The 18417-nt window shown below is 36.0% G+C and overlaps 1 protein-coding gene across 1 annotated transcript in view; it reads left to right on the top strand.

Annotated features, from left to right (window-relative positions):
* The window catches only part of LOC148079687 (transmembrane protein 132C-like), a 158396-nt gene that overhangs the window by 91931 nt on the left and 48048 nt on the right, over nt 1-18417 (top strand). Inside the window, exon 4 of the mRNA XM_087791342.1 lies at nt 9616-9759. Within this exon, the coding sequence (XP_087647468.1) occupies nt 9616-9759 (144 nt within the window). The remainder of the gene's footprint in view (nt 1-9615; nt 9760-18417) is intronic.

Below are 18417 nucleotides of genomic sequence, written 5' to 3'. Positions count from 1 at the left end.
AAGAAGACTGTAAAACAGAGACTATTAAAAGTATATAAAAAAAAAAAGATTATAAGAATATATTCGGTAGAAGGAACTTAATTATATCAACCATTTTGAAAAAAGGTCCAGTTAGTATTGTATCAAGAAAGTTAAAAGAAGTGCTTCTTCATTTTCATGTGGTATTAGAATGTTTTGCAACGATAAAGCATGGATGCCATAGCGACGTCCTTGTTCTTTTGTGGTGGAAATTAAAAAATGTTTTCAGGCCATTGAAAAAAGGTGCAAATAAATGAAAACAAGGCTTTCTTTTCAGCAGAGAGTTTCTTTTAGTCGTTCTGGAGAAAAGCATGACACAATATTCAAGATAAATAGAACTTGTTTTCCCTCAAAATCCAATCCGAAAAATTGACATGTCAGGCTCAGTGCAACAGTGGCAGTTCAACCATCAAGTTGGATCATGAAACGGCAAGACGTTTCCAGTAATGTGGAAACTTTTTTTTTACAATATTTTAAGCTTTATTTGACTTTCCTTACTGTTGCAGAAGCAACACACACACTTTAATCCGTGGGTTGGACGGAGAGAAGAGTGAGGGAGGATATACAGTAGCGAGAGAAAAGAGGAGAGTATAGAAGAGTCCATGGAGGTGCTGGAGAGAACTCTGGATCCGTTGACATGGAAAAGATCCTGGGTCAGCAGCAGCTCTGGAGGTGGAGCCCTGGGGCTCCGGGAGAGAAATAAAAAGTGTGGGTTAAAACTGCACAGGTGATGAATGTAATGCATAAAAAGGAAGGATAAACAGAGATCGGTGTCCAAAACTCCTCCAACAAAAGTAAGGTTTTAAGATTGTTTTTAAACATAGAGAGGGTGTCTGCCCTCCGGACTGAAACCAGTAGTTGGTTCCACAGCAGAGGGGCTTGAAAACTTGAAAAAAAAGGCCCTGACTCCAAATCTACATTTATAGATTTATGGTATAACTAATAGATCTGAGTTTAAGGATCGTAAGGTCCTAGAGGGTTGATAAGTTTGGATTAGATCTTTAATGTATGTTGGTGCTAGACCATGTAAGGCTTTATAGTTTAAGAGAAGGATTATAATTATATTCTAAATTCTACTGGAAGCCAATGTAAAGAAGACAGCACAGGGTAAATGTGTTCGCGCCTCTTAGTCAGGACATGAGCTGCAGAGTTCTGAATGATAATCACAGAGCTGACTCGTAACCGCTTTCTCCAGAATCTTTGAAATGAAGACAAGATTAGAGATAGGCCTATAGTTAGTGAGAACCTCTGGATCAAGAGTGGGTTTTTTAAGCAGAGGTTTAATTACCGCAACTTTAAAAATCTGAGGCACATTGATGTCATTGACAAGTTAATAATGTCAAGTATGAAAGTGCTTAGTAAGGGGAACACTTCTTTAAGTAGCCAGGCGGGAATATGATCCAGTAGAACATGTTGAAAAGCAATTTTAAGCTGATATTGCATCAGAAAATCCACTCTTGGTCTTTTGTAAACTGACTTTGATGGGTTTACAGAAAGGGTTAGACAAGGATCGTTTTGGATTGAGGTGGTCAAGGTAGATAAAAGGCAAACGTAGAAGACGCACTCCTTCTTCAACGTCGGTTACGTAAGGAGTCTAAGTTAAATAGCAATTGAAAGCAATGTAGACACGTGATTACAAATGTGACGTGCGCTGCACAGCGGTGAGCAATTATGTAGCACTCAATGCAGCCAGATATGACAAAGTAGCTCTCTGAACACAGTCGACGCTGAGTCATGTTGCACTTTCACAGCTACAATGACGTTAACATTACGTATCAATTAACTGGACGGAGTAAATATTGATCGTCAAGACTGGGAGAAAATGGTGAGCCAGAGGAAAAATTACATGAAAACTCTTTTAATAATAGATTAAAACATTTTGTAAACGCAAGTTTGATTTACTTCAATAGCTTTGACCTATTATATATTCTTTTATCCCATAAAAGATTAAACCCGAATAACTACCAAAGTAATAGATAAGGGGTTGTGATGTTCTGGTGAAGCTTCATGAAACTGTGTCGTCATTCAAAGAGATCAGTAGGTGGCGCCCTCCGTTTATAAATGAAGTGATGTTTCAATAGAATAGATGTTCAACGCAATTGATAGAGAGCAGAGAGCGCCATCTAGTGGGTCCAGAATATAAGGACACTGACGCTCGGATAAATCATATTTGAGTTTGATGAAACCTTCTTAGTAGTCTTGTTCATAACTGATCCAGCAACTGTTAGTTCTGTTAATAATCATAATATAAGTATATACTTATGGAGGAGCAGAGAATATTCTTATTTCTATTCTGCTCCTTATCGGGTCCTGACTGGACGTCTAAGAAAGGTTAAGACTAGTTTGAGAGGTTTAAAGTAGCAACGGATGTAATTTTTTACGGTCGGTACCTCACTTATTTGGTGGAAATGATTTGACAAAGATCATTAAAGAAAAACATGTCATTGTTTGTAATTTCAAACAGCTTGTTTGTTTATTTTTAAAAAGAAAAATAGGTAAAGCAGATGGAGCATAAAAATTCAAGTGGGTCGTAATCATTTAACTAATTTCTACATGGTCATAAATAAAAATTTTACCAGTGTGACTTCATGAAAACAAAGCTTGGATTACAAAATAAAAAGATGCCTCTAAGATTCAAGAAGTGTGTTGGCTCAGTGCACGCTTCATCGCTAGAACTCTAGCTTGCACAGCTTAGATCAAAGAACAGTGTCTTAAAAACAAAGCCACTAATACCTCTGCTGCATTCAGATTTGCTTAAATGTCTACCAAGCGTTACCTTGCAATGTTAAAAAAAAATAAAAGTGACATGATAGTTAATTAAGCTGTATTTTACAAAGTCAAGTTATCTGTATTTTAGCAAGACTTAAAAAAAAACGCATTCCAACATCCAGATAAAATTACTAAACGCCACAGAAGAGTAAATACTTCTCCAGCATTTCCTGAAACTTTAAGGTATTTTTCCAAAAGACAGAATCATAAACGAGAACGATCACTACTGCTTTCATTCTGAAGTTGCTGTATAAATGAGTCCAAATCGATACGCAATCTTTATTATTACTTGTTGTGGTAAGTAAACCGTTTTGTTATTCTCATGTTGAAACTGGTCTGTATTGATTCATTTTAAGTGGATTTATATAGTTTCAAATTTCATATGAATAGGAGGACTCCTTTTATTATTTATTAGGAATTATTTTATTGTTTGTCAGTTGTTAGGTATACATTGATCTTGAAAACTGCTTTCATAGATAGTTCTGAGAAAACCTCTTACAACCCAAATGTATGAAAATAGATGTATTTATTAGGGGTGTGTATTGGTCAAGAATCTGGTGATACCAGATTTATCGTAACAATAAGGGGTAACAATATGTTATATTGCAATATAATGTTGGAACAAGAATATATTTGTAGCATTGTGAGAAGGATTTCATTGTTTCTTTAGATGCAAAGGTTGTGATTACTGCCGCCATCTAGCAGCCGTAAATGTAATTGCAACACAAAACTGAACAAACAGTTTGAATATTTGCATATACATTTTATTTTAAGTAAGTAAGTAATTTTTATTTGTATAGCGCTTTTCCAGACCAGGGTCACAAAGCGCTTAAACAATCAAAATATTATTCAAATAAAGTATATACTTTAAAGGGAAAGATAAAACTGATAACAGAACAGGAGTTCCAGAAAATCAAGGAGCAAACTTTATTGATCTGTAAATCATAAGAGAACTATATTTACAAATGAAGTATTATTAAAAAATATATATATATAATAATACATAAAAAAATCACTATATGTTGCTGTATCAATATTTTCTAACACCCCTAGTATTTTTTAGAGATAATAATCATGATTATTAATTACTTATGATATTTTACGTATCCTTGTTTTTTTGCAATTCGTAGTTTTGAAAAATATATTTGAATATTTGTGCTGAAGTTGTTAGGGTGAAATACTCTTTTTATTTATTTAAACTAAATTTTCACTAGTTTTTGTATATGTGTGTGTTTTTATTCGCACCAAAAATGAATTAACAACTAATTAAAACATTTTTTTTTTAGATAAGATAAAAAATAAAGATGAATTAATTAAAAAATAACAATGAATAATCTCAGGTTTTGTTGTCTCTAGGCAGCACTAGTGTTTGTTATTTGGCCTTGTCTATCGAACTAATCCTCACGATTATTCTTTATCATGTTGCTGCAGGTCCCCTCCTAATTTCCCTGTCAATGTTAATGATGTGAGGTGCGGAGGAAAAAAAAAAAAAGCGTTCCTTCTAAATGGATTAAGACAAACAGACAGATAGCAAGAGTGCTGATGGAAGTGAGACAAACAAGTTAAGTGATTCGCAGAACGCATGGGTGGAGATGAGCTTTGTCTGGTGGATGCTGTTTATCGGAGAATGTTGATCTTGTCCTCGGTTCGCGGCTTTTTTTTTCCACGCTTGAGCACTTTTAACTAGTGCCGATAACGAGGAGAACAGCATCAAACTCATTAATTAAATTAGCACTCCTGCTATCGCGGCATCTGCTCGTGTCCATTCGGGCCTAAAAAGACTCAGACGACAAGCATTCTTCAGATAATTGATTCGAAGCGCAGCGCCAACTCACCTTACTAATTTATTGGACCAGCTCCCGGGAAGTTTCCCTTGTATTCAGTTGCTATGTAATTTAATTTTAAGCTGATGGAGATGATTTGTTCCTTGAACCAAGAGGGCACGAGGAAGAAAATTTGTACCAACTGAGTCAGATGGGTTGCTATGGCCGACAGCTTGTGTGTTTATTTCAAAGCTGCAGGTGCCGGAGAATTAAAAAGTCACAGCGATTAAAGTGGCTCGTGATGATTTAGTCGCTCCTCGATGCCGCCTCTTATTCAATTCACATGTAATGCCAGCAGATAACGTGGAAAGCAGTTTTCTTATCAACGCCGTAAACAGGATACAGTGACCAGAAGAATCTGTGATTCTTTATCGACGTTGGTGCCAAAACAGATCAGACTTCCATTTATCTCTGCCTCGACATCTAATCTTTTCTATCTTGTTGAAACCTTCCTGACACAAACCAACACGGCAGCATCTCCGCCTTATTCACACGTATGATTCAAAAGTTTACGGTATGAGAAAGACATGCTGTGTCTGATTCATGGCTCTGACTCGTCTTGACGGTTAAAATGTTGGCTTGAGAACATGAAAACATGCTCAGTTAGGCTATGAATTGAATAAATGATTTGTGGAATCCATAGAATTATGATCTTTAGGAACAGAAACAATACTTTTAGGATTTTTCGTAGTAGTATTGTCAGTATTATTGTCTATTTTATCAATATTATCATCCTGTATTATTTTTTATCATTAGTATTATTTATAGTATTTTAGTTGTATTATTAATATTGTTATTATTATTTTTATATCATGTTCATTGTTGTCAATGTTATTATTACAATAATAATAACTATTATTAGCAGCATCATTGCTGTTATTAGAACCATCATTATTATTATCTTTACTATTGTATTAAACAGTGATATTCGTCCAGTTGAGTACACTGAAGAGTACGCCAATTTAAGAGATGACTATCTCGAACTATGTCAAATTCAACAGACTTTAAAAACAACCTTAACATGTCGTCATCATCCTCTTTTGACACCCATGTCTTCTTCTTCTCCTCCTCCTTTACCACATCCATGAACCTCATTACTTTAAACAATTTCAATCAATAAATCAATAAAGATTTACCTTACCTTACCTTACTTAGTCTTTTTCTTTCTCAACCTTTTAGTATATAGTCCTGCATGTCTATTCCTAAACATCTCCTTCATTTCATTATTTATGAAATAGCCAATCAAAGTTATAATGAGAAACTTAATTCTTGAAATTACCTAATCAATGCAAAGATTTAAACATTCGATCGTGATTTGCAACCTCCACATCTCTCCGTACACTCTATCTAATGACCTGCTGTGCCGACGTGTTCAATATTAATGCGCGCCGGTGTTTTCCTGCGCATGCTGGAGCTTTGTCAGACTACAAGCTGAGTTGACATGTCTGTTTGGGGGCGGCCATCATTTTGTGTCACTCAGCGCCCGTCAATCAAAGGGAGTCGAGAGCTGTCCGGGCTGACGGCGTCGTCTGTAAATCATGTCTTAGTGACGCTAGTTTGCGTGGAATTAATGTCAGAACCCCGTGTGCTGATGCATGTTCAGGATCCCCACTTTAAAAAAAATAAATAATGACTCTTCTCTATAACCTTTACTTTTGACTTTGCGCTGCTTACTTGCTGGTCTCTAATGTCAAAATCTGATTGACACTCAAGTGTGGGATCTATATCTATATATCCCAAGTTCACAATGTTCTACTCACCCTTACGTTGACCGAGGGTTGGGGTTATTTTCAGAGTGATCCGTTCCTTTAGTCCCTTTTCTATTAGAGTTATAGGCAAAAATCGATGTTTATTTTAATGTAGTGACTAATGCTCATTTTTTTTCCCCTTTTTTCCAAAAACACACACTTAAAAACATCCAAATGGAGGTCATGGTACTCGCCTGTAATGTCTATCTTGTTTTGAAGCCTCAACAAGAGGAATTGTTCCAAAAAAAGGCAAAAATTTAAGCTTTAAGCGTTTGTAGCAGAAGCTTAAAGGCTCAGTACTAAATATATTGCGAGCGCTTCCAGTCTACTGTATTCACTGGAAACGCTTTAATACATCCTTTCTGTATCGCATGTTAGCCTTTTAGCTTCTGCAACAACCAGGCTTAAAATATAAACTTGTTGATGTTTTTTTTTTCGGACACAATTCAAAATTTTGAAACTCCTTTTCGAGATAGACATTACAGACAAGTACCAGAGAGGTATTTGGATGTTTTAAAGTGTGTTGTTTGGCCGGAGATGAAGAAGCCTGAGCTTGAGTCGCTAGTCTGAAATACTCTAAAATACACTAAACATTTACATTTAGTGGGTTGAACCACATTCTAACCATAGACCTAACTGCAACCAATGTTGTTGAAACTTATTTTCAAAACCCACTAGATGGCAATTTCTGTGCTCTATAAGATTTTGCTTTAAACGGCTATTTTTTTGAAACCCTACATAATTGTAAACTTATGGCGCCACCTACTGAACGTTACATATTATGACACTTGATCATGAAGCTTCATCAAACAAATACTAACTGTTAGCGAAGTCACAGCCATTTCAGCGATAAACTACAACCTCATTTTCAAATGTATGAAAAAAGGTAAGTTCATTGACTTAGTTTTGATATTCCAAAAGCAAACATATTCCACTCATTACAGGATCTAGTGGAAAACCCCCCGAAAATTCTTGATTTGATTCCATTTAAATCGAAATAAGAGCATCGCAAACAGTTGTAAAACTAACTTTCTTCCAAACATCTGGCCACTATTCTCCCAACTCCTTGTTTGTCCTCATAATGAATGTGTGTCGAGTAACAAGAGCCAGAGAAAGTGGAGAGACGACAGCCATCAGTCGTCGCCTCCTCTTTGTTTGTGACTTCCACACCAGCAACCTTTATCTCGGCTCGTCAGGAGCGGCGCCCGGTACGAGGCCTGTTATTAGCGCTTCAGTGGCCGGATAAGATCAAAGACGACAGGTTGAACATGGAACTTGTAATGACTGCTCTCTTCTAAGAACCGCGTCGTGGGTTTGTCGTGTCATTATCACTTGTTAGCGCGACGCTTTCTCTCCTTCTTGTCTTTTTTTTTTTTTTCAACAAGTCTTTCGCAGATCCAGAATGAGGACAGTCGCCAATTATTTCGATCTGGTAGGAAGGTTCAATGTTTCACTGAATAGAAGCATCTTTGCATCGCTTTTCTAATACCGTGGGTGTTACACCTCAGATCTGGTTTCCCCTTTCCACGTGTCGTCTTTTCCCTCCTCAGATAAAATATTCTGTCCTCTTTTGTGGCAGCAGTTTGAACAAGACTGTGGTGTCATGTTGTAAAAGGAGTGGTGAAGGCTGTTCATGTACTTCATGGTAATTTCTAGTGACAGCAGTGAAGGAAGCTTTTTCCCATGTTTCAGAAGAGGTAAAGTTTTGGCACTTTGCTTCTTGCAGTCTGTGACCAAAGGCACTGAAAGGTTGTATAATACTGGAAGGGAAAATACATATTTTGATTTTGTCGGATCTGGATCGAGGTGCATGGGGGGGGAACACATCTTACACGTGCTATTAAAAAGCTCAGTGTATATGGTTTAACTTTAGGTAAGGTTAGGTAGAACTTTATTGATTCCTCAGGAGGTCTTCATCAGGAAATTGTTTTTTTCCAATTAGCCACAGCAATACTTTATTGCTTTATGATAAATACTTTATTGATAATACACATTTTACCTTACATTTGATGATTCAACTTTGGGAGACATTCTTTGTGTGTTGTCAGGAAGCTAGACAACAAAAAGGGGTCGAAATATCAGACACCAGATCATCAAGGTATCTGACCAGTGTTTCTTACTTAGTATGAATTTTCCAAAATGCGTAGTTAAATTTGTCAAGACCTTTAACTAGTTTAGGATTTTAACTAGTTCCACAAAAAAAAAACGTCCCTTTGACTCCCAAGACAAATGTCTGTTCTTTGCCAAAATAGCCTGGTATTGAAACCTTAAGGAAACGCTCATAATTTGACAAGAAAAAGAAGAGGATTTCATTCACTTGTCAACCAAAACCGAACATATGAGCCCTCAAAGTATTTCTAGTGGTCTAGTAGGGTTAGGGTAACTACTTACTAGGGGTACTAGGCAAGCGTGATTTCCAAATTTCGGAAGGGATCCTTTTTGGTTTTTAGTCAAAACAATTGTTGATCAATGGAAGTTTCTGTTATTGTTGTTGATGATCTGATGATCACAGGATCAGGCTCAGTGATTCCCAGATAGAACATTTTTTAAATGTCCCTTTTACAAGTTGCAGAAGAGATCCCTTCCACAAGATAAATCTCCAGGTGTTGAATAAAGAGTGAGATTGACGGAACAATTGGTGCAGCATCCTCAATCATTAAGTCTCTGAAAAATGAGCAGATGAAGATATTGATGACAATATCCTTTGTATTTTTTCAATTTATATTTTGGTATCAAGAGAGGTTTGTTCAACAATTTGGTTGTCTTCATTGTTTCATATTGAGAAGTCACAAAAAGATGCGGTTTCCACAGTAAAGGAGCAATCCTTCCATCTATTGAGCAAGGCATTATTACATGTAATTCAACATTTCATTGCTACATGTCTAAGGAAATGACATTGAAAATTCTTAAATGTATAAATATATGAATCCAGAAGAATAAAAGAAGATAAAGATAACTAACTTGTACTTTTATCCTTTGCTTTGTAGCTGTAGTCTAAATGATCCTCCTGTGTGAGCTTGAGCAAAACTGAGAACATTTCTGTGACCTCTGTAAAAGTCAGTGAAAGTACCACTTCAGTTGATTTTCTTCTGACATGTTTTTGTACGTCAGGGAGTGAAAGAGTGCAAAAGAGGTCCCGCGCAATCTTGAAACGGGCTCTGACACAGGAGTGCTCTCAGACCCAGCGTCGCTCCTCAGACAGAGTCGCCCAGAGTCCAGCCTGTTATCTAACCCGAATATTTCTACGTGTGCTTCAGGGTGAGGCTGATGGACGGCCTGGCTTTCCTCGGGGCCAAGGCCAGCAACCCGGTGGGGTGGTCCGTGAGTCAGGATGTCAGGAGCGAAGGTCATCGAGTCCTCACTCTCCACTGTCGGAGGAAGGAGAGCAGTTTTAATCAAAGGTATGTCTTTTTCTCACAGTCTGATTTCAACACATGAAGGAAAATATCCGGATGTCCTGCTGAACAGCCACATGGGTGATTCAGTTGGAATACAAATAAGAAAAATCCAGAGATGCAGATCCTGTGATGTGGGTTGTTATTTGATTGGGTAGATTAAATTATTTTGGCTTTTTATGCATACAGTAGATATTTAAAATTAAAGATTAAACATTGTAGTGTGATTAATGTTCTATCTATAACTGTTCTATTATATTTGTATATATTGTTTCTACTCAAATTAGATTAAAATGGCAAAAGAACCCATGAAAATTAAATTAAGTCCAATTTCAATTAAATTTAAACCATTTTTGTTGCATTTTAGAAGATAATTTCCATAATTGTATATTACATTTGCCTCCTAATGAATGTGTTTTTGAAAGTGTCTGTGAAGAACTTTCCGCTTGAAAAATGCTAGATAGAATGACAGTGGTGACTGAGCTCCTTTATATTTTGATTATATATATATTTAATATTTTTGATTTTATATTTGTATTCATTGGTGCACTATAGTTAAATTCTGTAAGATTCTTACATGATATGGCTTTTTCAACTCTCAGTGGCCTAAATACAAGTTTAAAAACACTTTAAAACAATGTAAAGTAAACAATTTCTTTGGTAATTTTGATTCGTGGAAATTGTCACTTCTGAAATACAAAATTATAATTTGCCTCTAGCTCATCCTGTCCAGAAAAATAAACACCTCTGTTCTTTAACCAAAAACTTTAAAAGAAAAAAATATATGATCTGATAGAAATTGATTTAAAGGGACAGAAAATGACTTTTGTTGCATTCATTTGCTGATTTAAATGTGTAGTTTCATGCGTGAGGTCAGAAACAAAGCCTTGTATTGATCAAACGCAGCATGAACAAGGAAGAAGCAAAATTGCTGCACACATAAAGGAACACACTTACACACACACTGAATGGTGTTGTTTCATCCTGGCTGTCAAGGTAAAGAGAATGATGAATGACGAGTCATGTGTCATTTACATACATCTCCCTCACTGCCCCGCAGAGAGGACATAATTAATTTTTCACAAGTCTTCAACGAAGGTCATACAATCTGTTGTCCCTGCTCTGTAACTGCACCACTGAAGTGTGACCATTAGCTTCGGTGTTGCAGTTTTGTTTTGCAGAGTAAATGTAACTCTAAGCCTGATAGATCCATTGGAAATGATATTGAATCATAAATGTGTTGTTGTCTTGCAGTCTCTTCTGAATCCATTGACAAACTTTAATAACCTTACTAAGGCTGTGATTAACTTTTTGATGCATGGCCCGACATCAATAGAAAAAAAAAAAAAAATTCTATATAGAGTTCACATTGTCTCTGTGTTTTCCTGTAAGAATGTGGAGTATATGATATATTTGTATTGGTTAGTAGATATGTATATAATCTGGGACTAGCAGTAAACATTTACACGGATTCTTTCCTCTTTAGTTAAACACAAATTCGGATGAAAATCCGAAAATCATATATTGAAACACAAACTACTAACAGTTGAACTGAGGAATATATTAAAGTTATTATTATTATTATTATTATTATTTAATTTATCTTTTTTTCTGATTTATACCATAACTTATTTTTGCACCCCTATATTTTGATACTTTCACCTTATATTTAAATTATTATTCTATTTTCTTTATACTTTTGTGTTTATTCATTTTTTTTTAATCTCCTGCAAAAAGTCAATACGTATCTTATATTCAAAGTCACACATTCAATTATTTTAAGGTGTATTTAAAAATAATGACACTGTTTCATGAAGCTTCATCATACCATGACAAGAGGTAAAAAGTTCAAGAGTGATATCCAGAGTATTTAATGTTTACAAAATGGCTTGTGTGGAAAATTTCCACATAAAAGCGGAAAACCAAAACAAAAGAAACAAGATTTCCATCTTGTTAGTATTTCAGGTTCTATCATGTTATGTTGAGTTCTCAGTTGTTGATGGAGTCTGAGGTCCAGGTTCTTCTTAAATTACTATTTTATTTTCTCCAGCAATCAAGAAACTCCCATTAGGAGAAACAGTGACTTTGAATTGTCTATTTTATTATTAGTGGCTGTCTCACTTGAGTGGAATCACCTGCAGCTGGTCCTGCCACTTTTTGATGTTTTGATGCAACTGATCTTTTTTTGCACAAAAATCCCCAGTAAAATGAATGCGCAACAAGTTTGCAAAGTCGGTTATATTTTTAAGATAACAGATGCGTCTTTGCAGCTGCAGCTATTATGAAACGGAAGAATAAATCAAATATTTACAATCAGCCCGAGCGGATGGACGAGCGACTTAGCGCGCTTGTCCATGGGAGATAAGTTGCTGCCAAATCCTCATTTTTTCCTTCAAAATGATAAATATAATCTCAAGGTGATCCATCATTTTTGACAAATACGAATTTTAGCGTGAACCACGGCCATTTAATTACATCGTATGCCCATCAACTGAACCACTTACACTTGTCTTTTTCCTTTTAGCATACACATATCATTTATATGAACACATGTCCAATAATAATTGTAGTAGGCTCTGAAGTCTCATACCAATCTAAATCTTATTGCATATGTGTTAGGAAAAAAATAAATTTAAATGTGACATTTAAAATGTGACCTTCTTTTGGAAAGTTCGCAGTCCAGTTACTGGTTTTAGTGACTATAAACTTCTAAAACAGGTCCAGAAATCACTACATAGAATAAGAATTTAACATCCAGAAAATGTCTATTTCCCACCAACATTTGATCAATTTAAGGTCATACAATAAAAGACTATATCCCTGGCTGTTAAATAAGTTTTATTACTGTTTTGTCTGATCTTTTTCAGTCACTATATGGGGTTCTTCACCTTCCATTTTCATTGTAAGTTATCAATTGGAATAAATGTTTCCTTCAACTATAATTGGTGTACTAGTAAGCTAAGACCCATAATTCCTGACCAATCATCCGAGCATAATTGCAGTGAGAAATCATCAGGTGTGCCATGAAAGATTATCCAATTCAACCTTACTAGTACTCTCAGCGCCAATTCCTACTCTATGTAACATCTTTTCACATGGCACTGGCTACTTATGAAACCATCTTTCCATGCGGGAAAGTTTTGCGCTTTGCATTATTTAAACTCTTTAATTGATGCACCGATGCAGATGAGTCAACTTCATCATTACAACAATGGCAACAGCAGCTTTAAGACTTGATCTTCTCCTCAAAGTTTTCTTCTATTATTCTCAAAATGTGTTAGCAAAGTGTGTTTAATTAAAACACCCTCTTGTTGTCTGCAATTACGATGATGCTTTGTATTGATGAACGTTAATAATCAGTGCTCTGTATTTTACGGTTCAGTAGGTGGCGCCGTCCATTTTAAATAATGTGAGGTTAGAGTAGAATAACCTTTCAAAGTAAAACTTAATAGTGGGCTCTGAAAATAATGGCACCGTTTCACAAAGTTTCATCAGACAGTTAATAATGCTTTTGTTGTATTTCTGTACTTAAAGGGGAACTAATGTAAAAACCCATCTCTCCTGATTCTCATTATTCCAAATATTGAAGTCTTCCTCTCCAAGATGCCATACAAGTCCCTCATCATGACAATGTTTGGAAGTGAAAACTTTAAAAAGTTATCCCAGGTCTAAAATGTCAGCAAACAATAGGTTACGAGTCCATACGACGTGATAAAGGTCTTCACTCCTCCTTCATCCAGCTGTTATCACGCCTCTCAGTGTTTATACAATGAGTTACTTGGAGGTGGATAATTTCAAGATTGTTGTATGCGGTGACAAACCCTAATGCTTGACCAATCACAGCACAGGTGTGGTCGGGGTAAACAAGAATTAATCTCCAGAAATACTAAATGTTTCAGTGGGAGGGGCTTAAGTACAATTTCTAATGTAAGGAAGTAAGTAAGTCATTTGTATTTGTATAGCGCTTTTTCAGACCAAGGTCACAAAGCGCTTAAACAATCAAAACAATATTCAATAAAGTATATACTTTAAAGGTCAAGATAACACTGAGAACATAACAATAGTTCCAGAAAATCAAGGAAAAGCCTGAACAAATAAAAAAGTCTTAAGATGTTTCTTGAAGGAGTCAGTAGACTCCATCAAGCGCTGATAATAAAATGTGAAAACTACCCCACTGTAAATCACTGCTTGTAGTGGAACGATCCTAAAAATATAGCAAGCATAGAATGAACAATATTCCCTATAACATAAGATTAGATAGTTTTAAAGAAAATAATGCAGAAGTTTGATGAATTTGGCCAAAACATGTGTTCAAGAGTGGCAAGGGTGATGTTTGCATCTATCACAATGTTATTTTTTAAACATTTTGTTGAACGTGATAACAGTGAAACTGTGACATGTAAAAGACAAAAAAAGACTTCTGGGCTTTATTAAGAATTTAAATTGCGTATGCTTATGATTTTCTTTTTATTACTATTATTATCTATTCTATTACATCAAATTAAGGAATGTTGATGCAAAAAAATGATTAGTAATTACTGATAATAGGAGAGTAATTACCCCGGAATAGGGTCTATAAACATAATCTACATAGAACTTGTGAGGAAACTCTGGAGCGTTGATACCCAGTTCTAATCATGCAGCCTGCCATCACTCAGTTTTAGTACAAAATTATCTTCATTAGCGAGTGCTCGAAATGGCAGACCCGGAATTATGAGGCCAAGAATAGATAACGACCCCATAACATCAAATTTCTCCAAATGTCAATTGAAACTCACTTTGTGAATCATTAAACCAACAGCAGTGCCAGCACCTGCAACGGAGGAAAAAAAAAAAAAAAAACTCCAGCAGTACAATGTGTCTCGTCCAATGTTTCAGATTGGCTAATCTGCCACAGATTAACTCGGACAGGCTTGATGACTTGAATCACAGCATCAGATTGAATTAATATCAATGACAAAGAGCTGCCTCCAAAAAAAAACGAGTGTGTGTACCCGACGTCCTTTCACGCTGACAATGATTACGAAGTGAAGAATCCATACAAGCAACAACAACAAAAAATAAAAAGTTTTTTCGCTTTTCAAAGTCAATGCGATCACAAAACCTGTCGCCATGTTCAATTTGTGTGCCGTTGCTCGACAGGCTTCCAACTGTGAGCAAATGGGAGGTTTACTCAAAAACTCGCAGCGACTCGCAACACTTGCACAAAGAAGCAAGGCTTTAAAAACTGAACGTCACAGCAGGTGTAAGTCTGGAAGAAGGAAAATGAAGATGTCAGTATCAAGTGTTGTTTGAGAGAGCCTCTCATGCAGATTTTGTTTATTGCAGAATTGAATAATGTTTAAGGAGGGATTCAGAAGAGTTAAGTGCAGCGTAAATCTTTGATTTTGCAGGTAGAAAACATTGATAAAAACCTTTTCTTTTTTGGTGGCAGCAGGTGACTTTTTTTTTTTTTTTCAGTGAATCAATGAAATCAAGGTTTGACGTTCCGTGTTTAGCTGTAACCCTCTGCTGAGGGACGTGACAGGAGCCACCGCAGGGGCTTCAATGAAACAGAGGAAGCAATTATCAATGGGAGGAATGGGAAGCTTGTTTTAGACTGAGGTGATTAGCATACTCCGAAGCGAGGAAATAAAGAAAATTCCCCCGATGAACAATCCTCAAAGAGTCTTGTTACATAAGACACGGCTCCTGTATTACATCCAGAATGTGAGATTACACGCTGAAAGGTTGGATTGCCACATCCCTCTCGGGAAGCAAGAGATGTCGTTCAGGAATATTGTTTCTTTAAATTGTTATATATATATATATATATTTATATACAGGGAGAGAGAGAGAGATTTTTTTTTATCGTACTAGTTATGATAGAAGTTTAAAAATGTTGAAGTAGATCTGCAGATCTCCATAGATCAGATCTTACATCAAGATCTTCTTGAGAAATGCTCATGAACCCGATTTAGCTGTTGCTGTGGGACGGCACATCACGCTCCCGGTTCATAATTAATGGAGATCTTTTCCATGATGACAGACGCAAGACAGTCCTGCAGGCGATCAGTTCTTCATCACAACAATCTGGTGACGATGTGACAAGAGCAACGTAGCGAACGGTAATGAAGCTTCATGAAGCAGTGTCATGTTTATAGAGCTCTCTGTAGGTGGCACCCTTATCGTTAAATTATTTTTCAATAGATTATGTCCAAATAGAAAGATAATACAGTAGAGAGTGCCATCTAGTGGGCTCTAAAATGAAGGACACTGCTTCATGAAGCTTCATCACTTGTTAACACAAGCAAAACTCTACCAAAGTTTTCTTTAGCTATCTAGTGATGGGTAGACAATTTAACAAATAAAATTTTGTTTTATTAATCACTAAATGTATGAAACAAAACTGGCTACAGAAATATTTGGAGGAACTTTCTTATTCAACTTTTTGAACGATTGAAACTACATCATCCTTTTTTGGTTTGTAACCTCTTTTGACAATCACTTTCCAGCATGGACTGTACAACACATGTCATTCATTTGTTACTTTGTTACAAGGTTTAAAGCCAATCCACAGTCACAGTTTCCTTGTTTAGAAATAAAATGATAGAAAGAAAACACCACCTTTCAGTGTTTGTCGATATTGGAATGAGTGTATAAGACCTTTTTCTTTCTTTTTTTTAACCAGACAGTAAATGTGTTTTTTTTAATGCTATAAAAGTTGTTGTGTAATTTGGGCTTTTTTTCCACTTTGTCATTGGCTTTCCTTTTTTTTTTTAAACCTATTGTTGACCCTTGGTTCAATTCCTTGGTTGCCTATGATGTTGTGCCATTGTGTTTCTAACTTTCTTGATGGCAAATCTAAACAAAAGTCGGATATTTCATTACTTTTACTCGGATGTTCAGACCCACTGTCTTAGGTTCACTTTTTAAAATGGAACCAAGAATAGAAGATGCAACCAACCCATGTATGCCTTAATAGTTTTTATAGTGGATTCCAATCTGTTTACCGATATCATTTTACAAAACTAAAGTTGTGAGAAAAATAACCTGTAAGATCTATAGAATAATCTCCCTGGTGTGAGTCATACTAAAAACTCATGGTATGGATCAGCACCAAACACAGCTGGTGTCACATCAGCGAACATTGTAAATTCCATAATGTCTTTCCATTAATAATTTATTCCATAATGTGCAAGTCAACACGTCAATTTTCCCATTTACAGCATGACGGTATTTGATGAATACCTTTGAACTCATCATCATAAATCTCGGAGACCCCATGTCTTCCCGGATGACACAAAATATAATAAGAAAATCCAATAAATCATTTCATTCCAACAACCAGTCGAGTGGAAGCCTGTGCGGATCGATGCAGAAGTGACGGTGTGCATACATGCATGCTGTGTTGAATTCCACATGGGTTACCTGAGGCCTCCCTAGTCTGAGCAGCCCACTCATTGCCACGGGAGCCGAGTTGTATTCATGATCTTATTATGCATGTCTAAGTGGCCCTGAAACATCATGTACATTTTCAGCCAATTTGATTGATTGTACTCATGATGTGGTAATAATAGCCCCCAGCCTTGTATGGGCTCCAATCTTCTGTTTCTCATCACTTCTTCACCCCCTCACAATGACAGGCTCTTTCTCTTTCCCCTACCCTTCAAATGAGACTCAAGATTTTGTTGCTGCGGAAATCCTATTATTGCACTGTGGGAGAAATGGATTAGACTCATAGTCATGTGTTATTACATTATGGGGGTTAATGTTTTTTTTTCTCTCTTTTAAGATTAGTTTATGACGGACGTGTGGAAGTAGAAGGAATGTGTGGGACGAATGTTAGATTAAAAGCCAGTCTGAATGATGCTTTTCATTGTAATGTCAGGAATTAGAAATACAAAAGTTAAAAATTCAGTAATAACAAAAAAGTATTTCCTTGATCTTGAAGATGTTTTTACTTGCACTGGTGGTTGAAAAAAACAATCTGAAGCTTTCCTGTTCCAGGTTGTTTTCATGATTGGAACCTTCAGTGTTACTTGCCTTATTCATTTATTTATCTATTATTCGTTTGAAATGAGAAGAATGTTGTTTTTAGTTGTTTTCCCAATTGAACAGGCACTTCGAATGTCTACATGCAATTTAACAGAAGGAGAAATGTAACGTATTTGACAAGTTAGCAATTTTGTTAGATTTTTTCTTTTGGAATTCTTGTGTGCGCATCTTTGATGCATGAAAGGAGGCGAAGAGCATTCTTTTGATAAGCTTTGGAACAATCTTCCTCTCCCTATTTGTTTGATGGAGTCTACAGACATTTTTATTCGTGCAGGCCTTTCCTTGATTTTCTGAGACTCCTGTGTTGTTCTCGGTGTTATCTTTTAAGTATATCTTTTATTGAGTTTTGTTTTGATTGTTTAAGCGCTTTGTGACCCTGATCCGGAAATGCGCTATATAAATATAATTTACTTACTTACTTACTTATAAAAAAGACAAATGTTATCAACTACCTTTCATTTTCATTTTTGATAATTCCTTTGTTTCATCTATTAGGTTCTTCTACACCTTGATGTTTTTCTTTTAATTTTATTGTCTTAGTTCATCATCCACACTCAGTGGTTCAGCCCTCCAAGCTAAAATCCAAGAAAGTGGATCTATTAATGAGTAGGCTGCAAGTGCTCCTCT

Source organism: Callionymus lyra, chromosome 5 (assembly GCF_982586985.1).
Source record: "Callionymus lyra chromosome 5, fCalLyr1.hap1.1, whole genome shotgun sequence".
In the NCBI taxonomy this organism is placed as follows: Eukaryota; Metazoa; Chordata; class Actinopteri; order Syngnathiformes; family Callionymidae; genus Callionymus; species Callionymus lyra.
The sequence above is the reverse complement of the archived record's forward strand: the minus strand, read 5'-3'. Positions and strand labels throughout refer to the sequence as shown.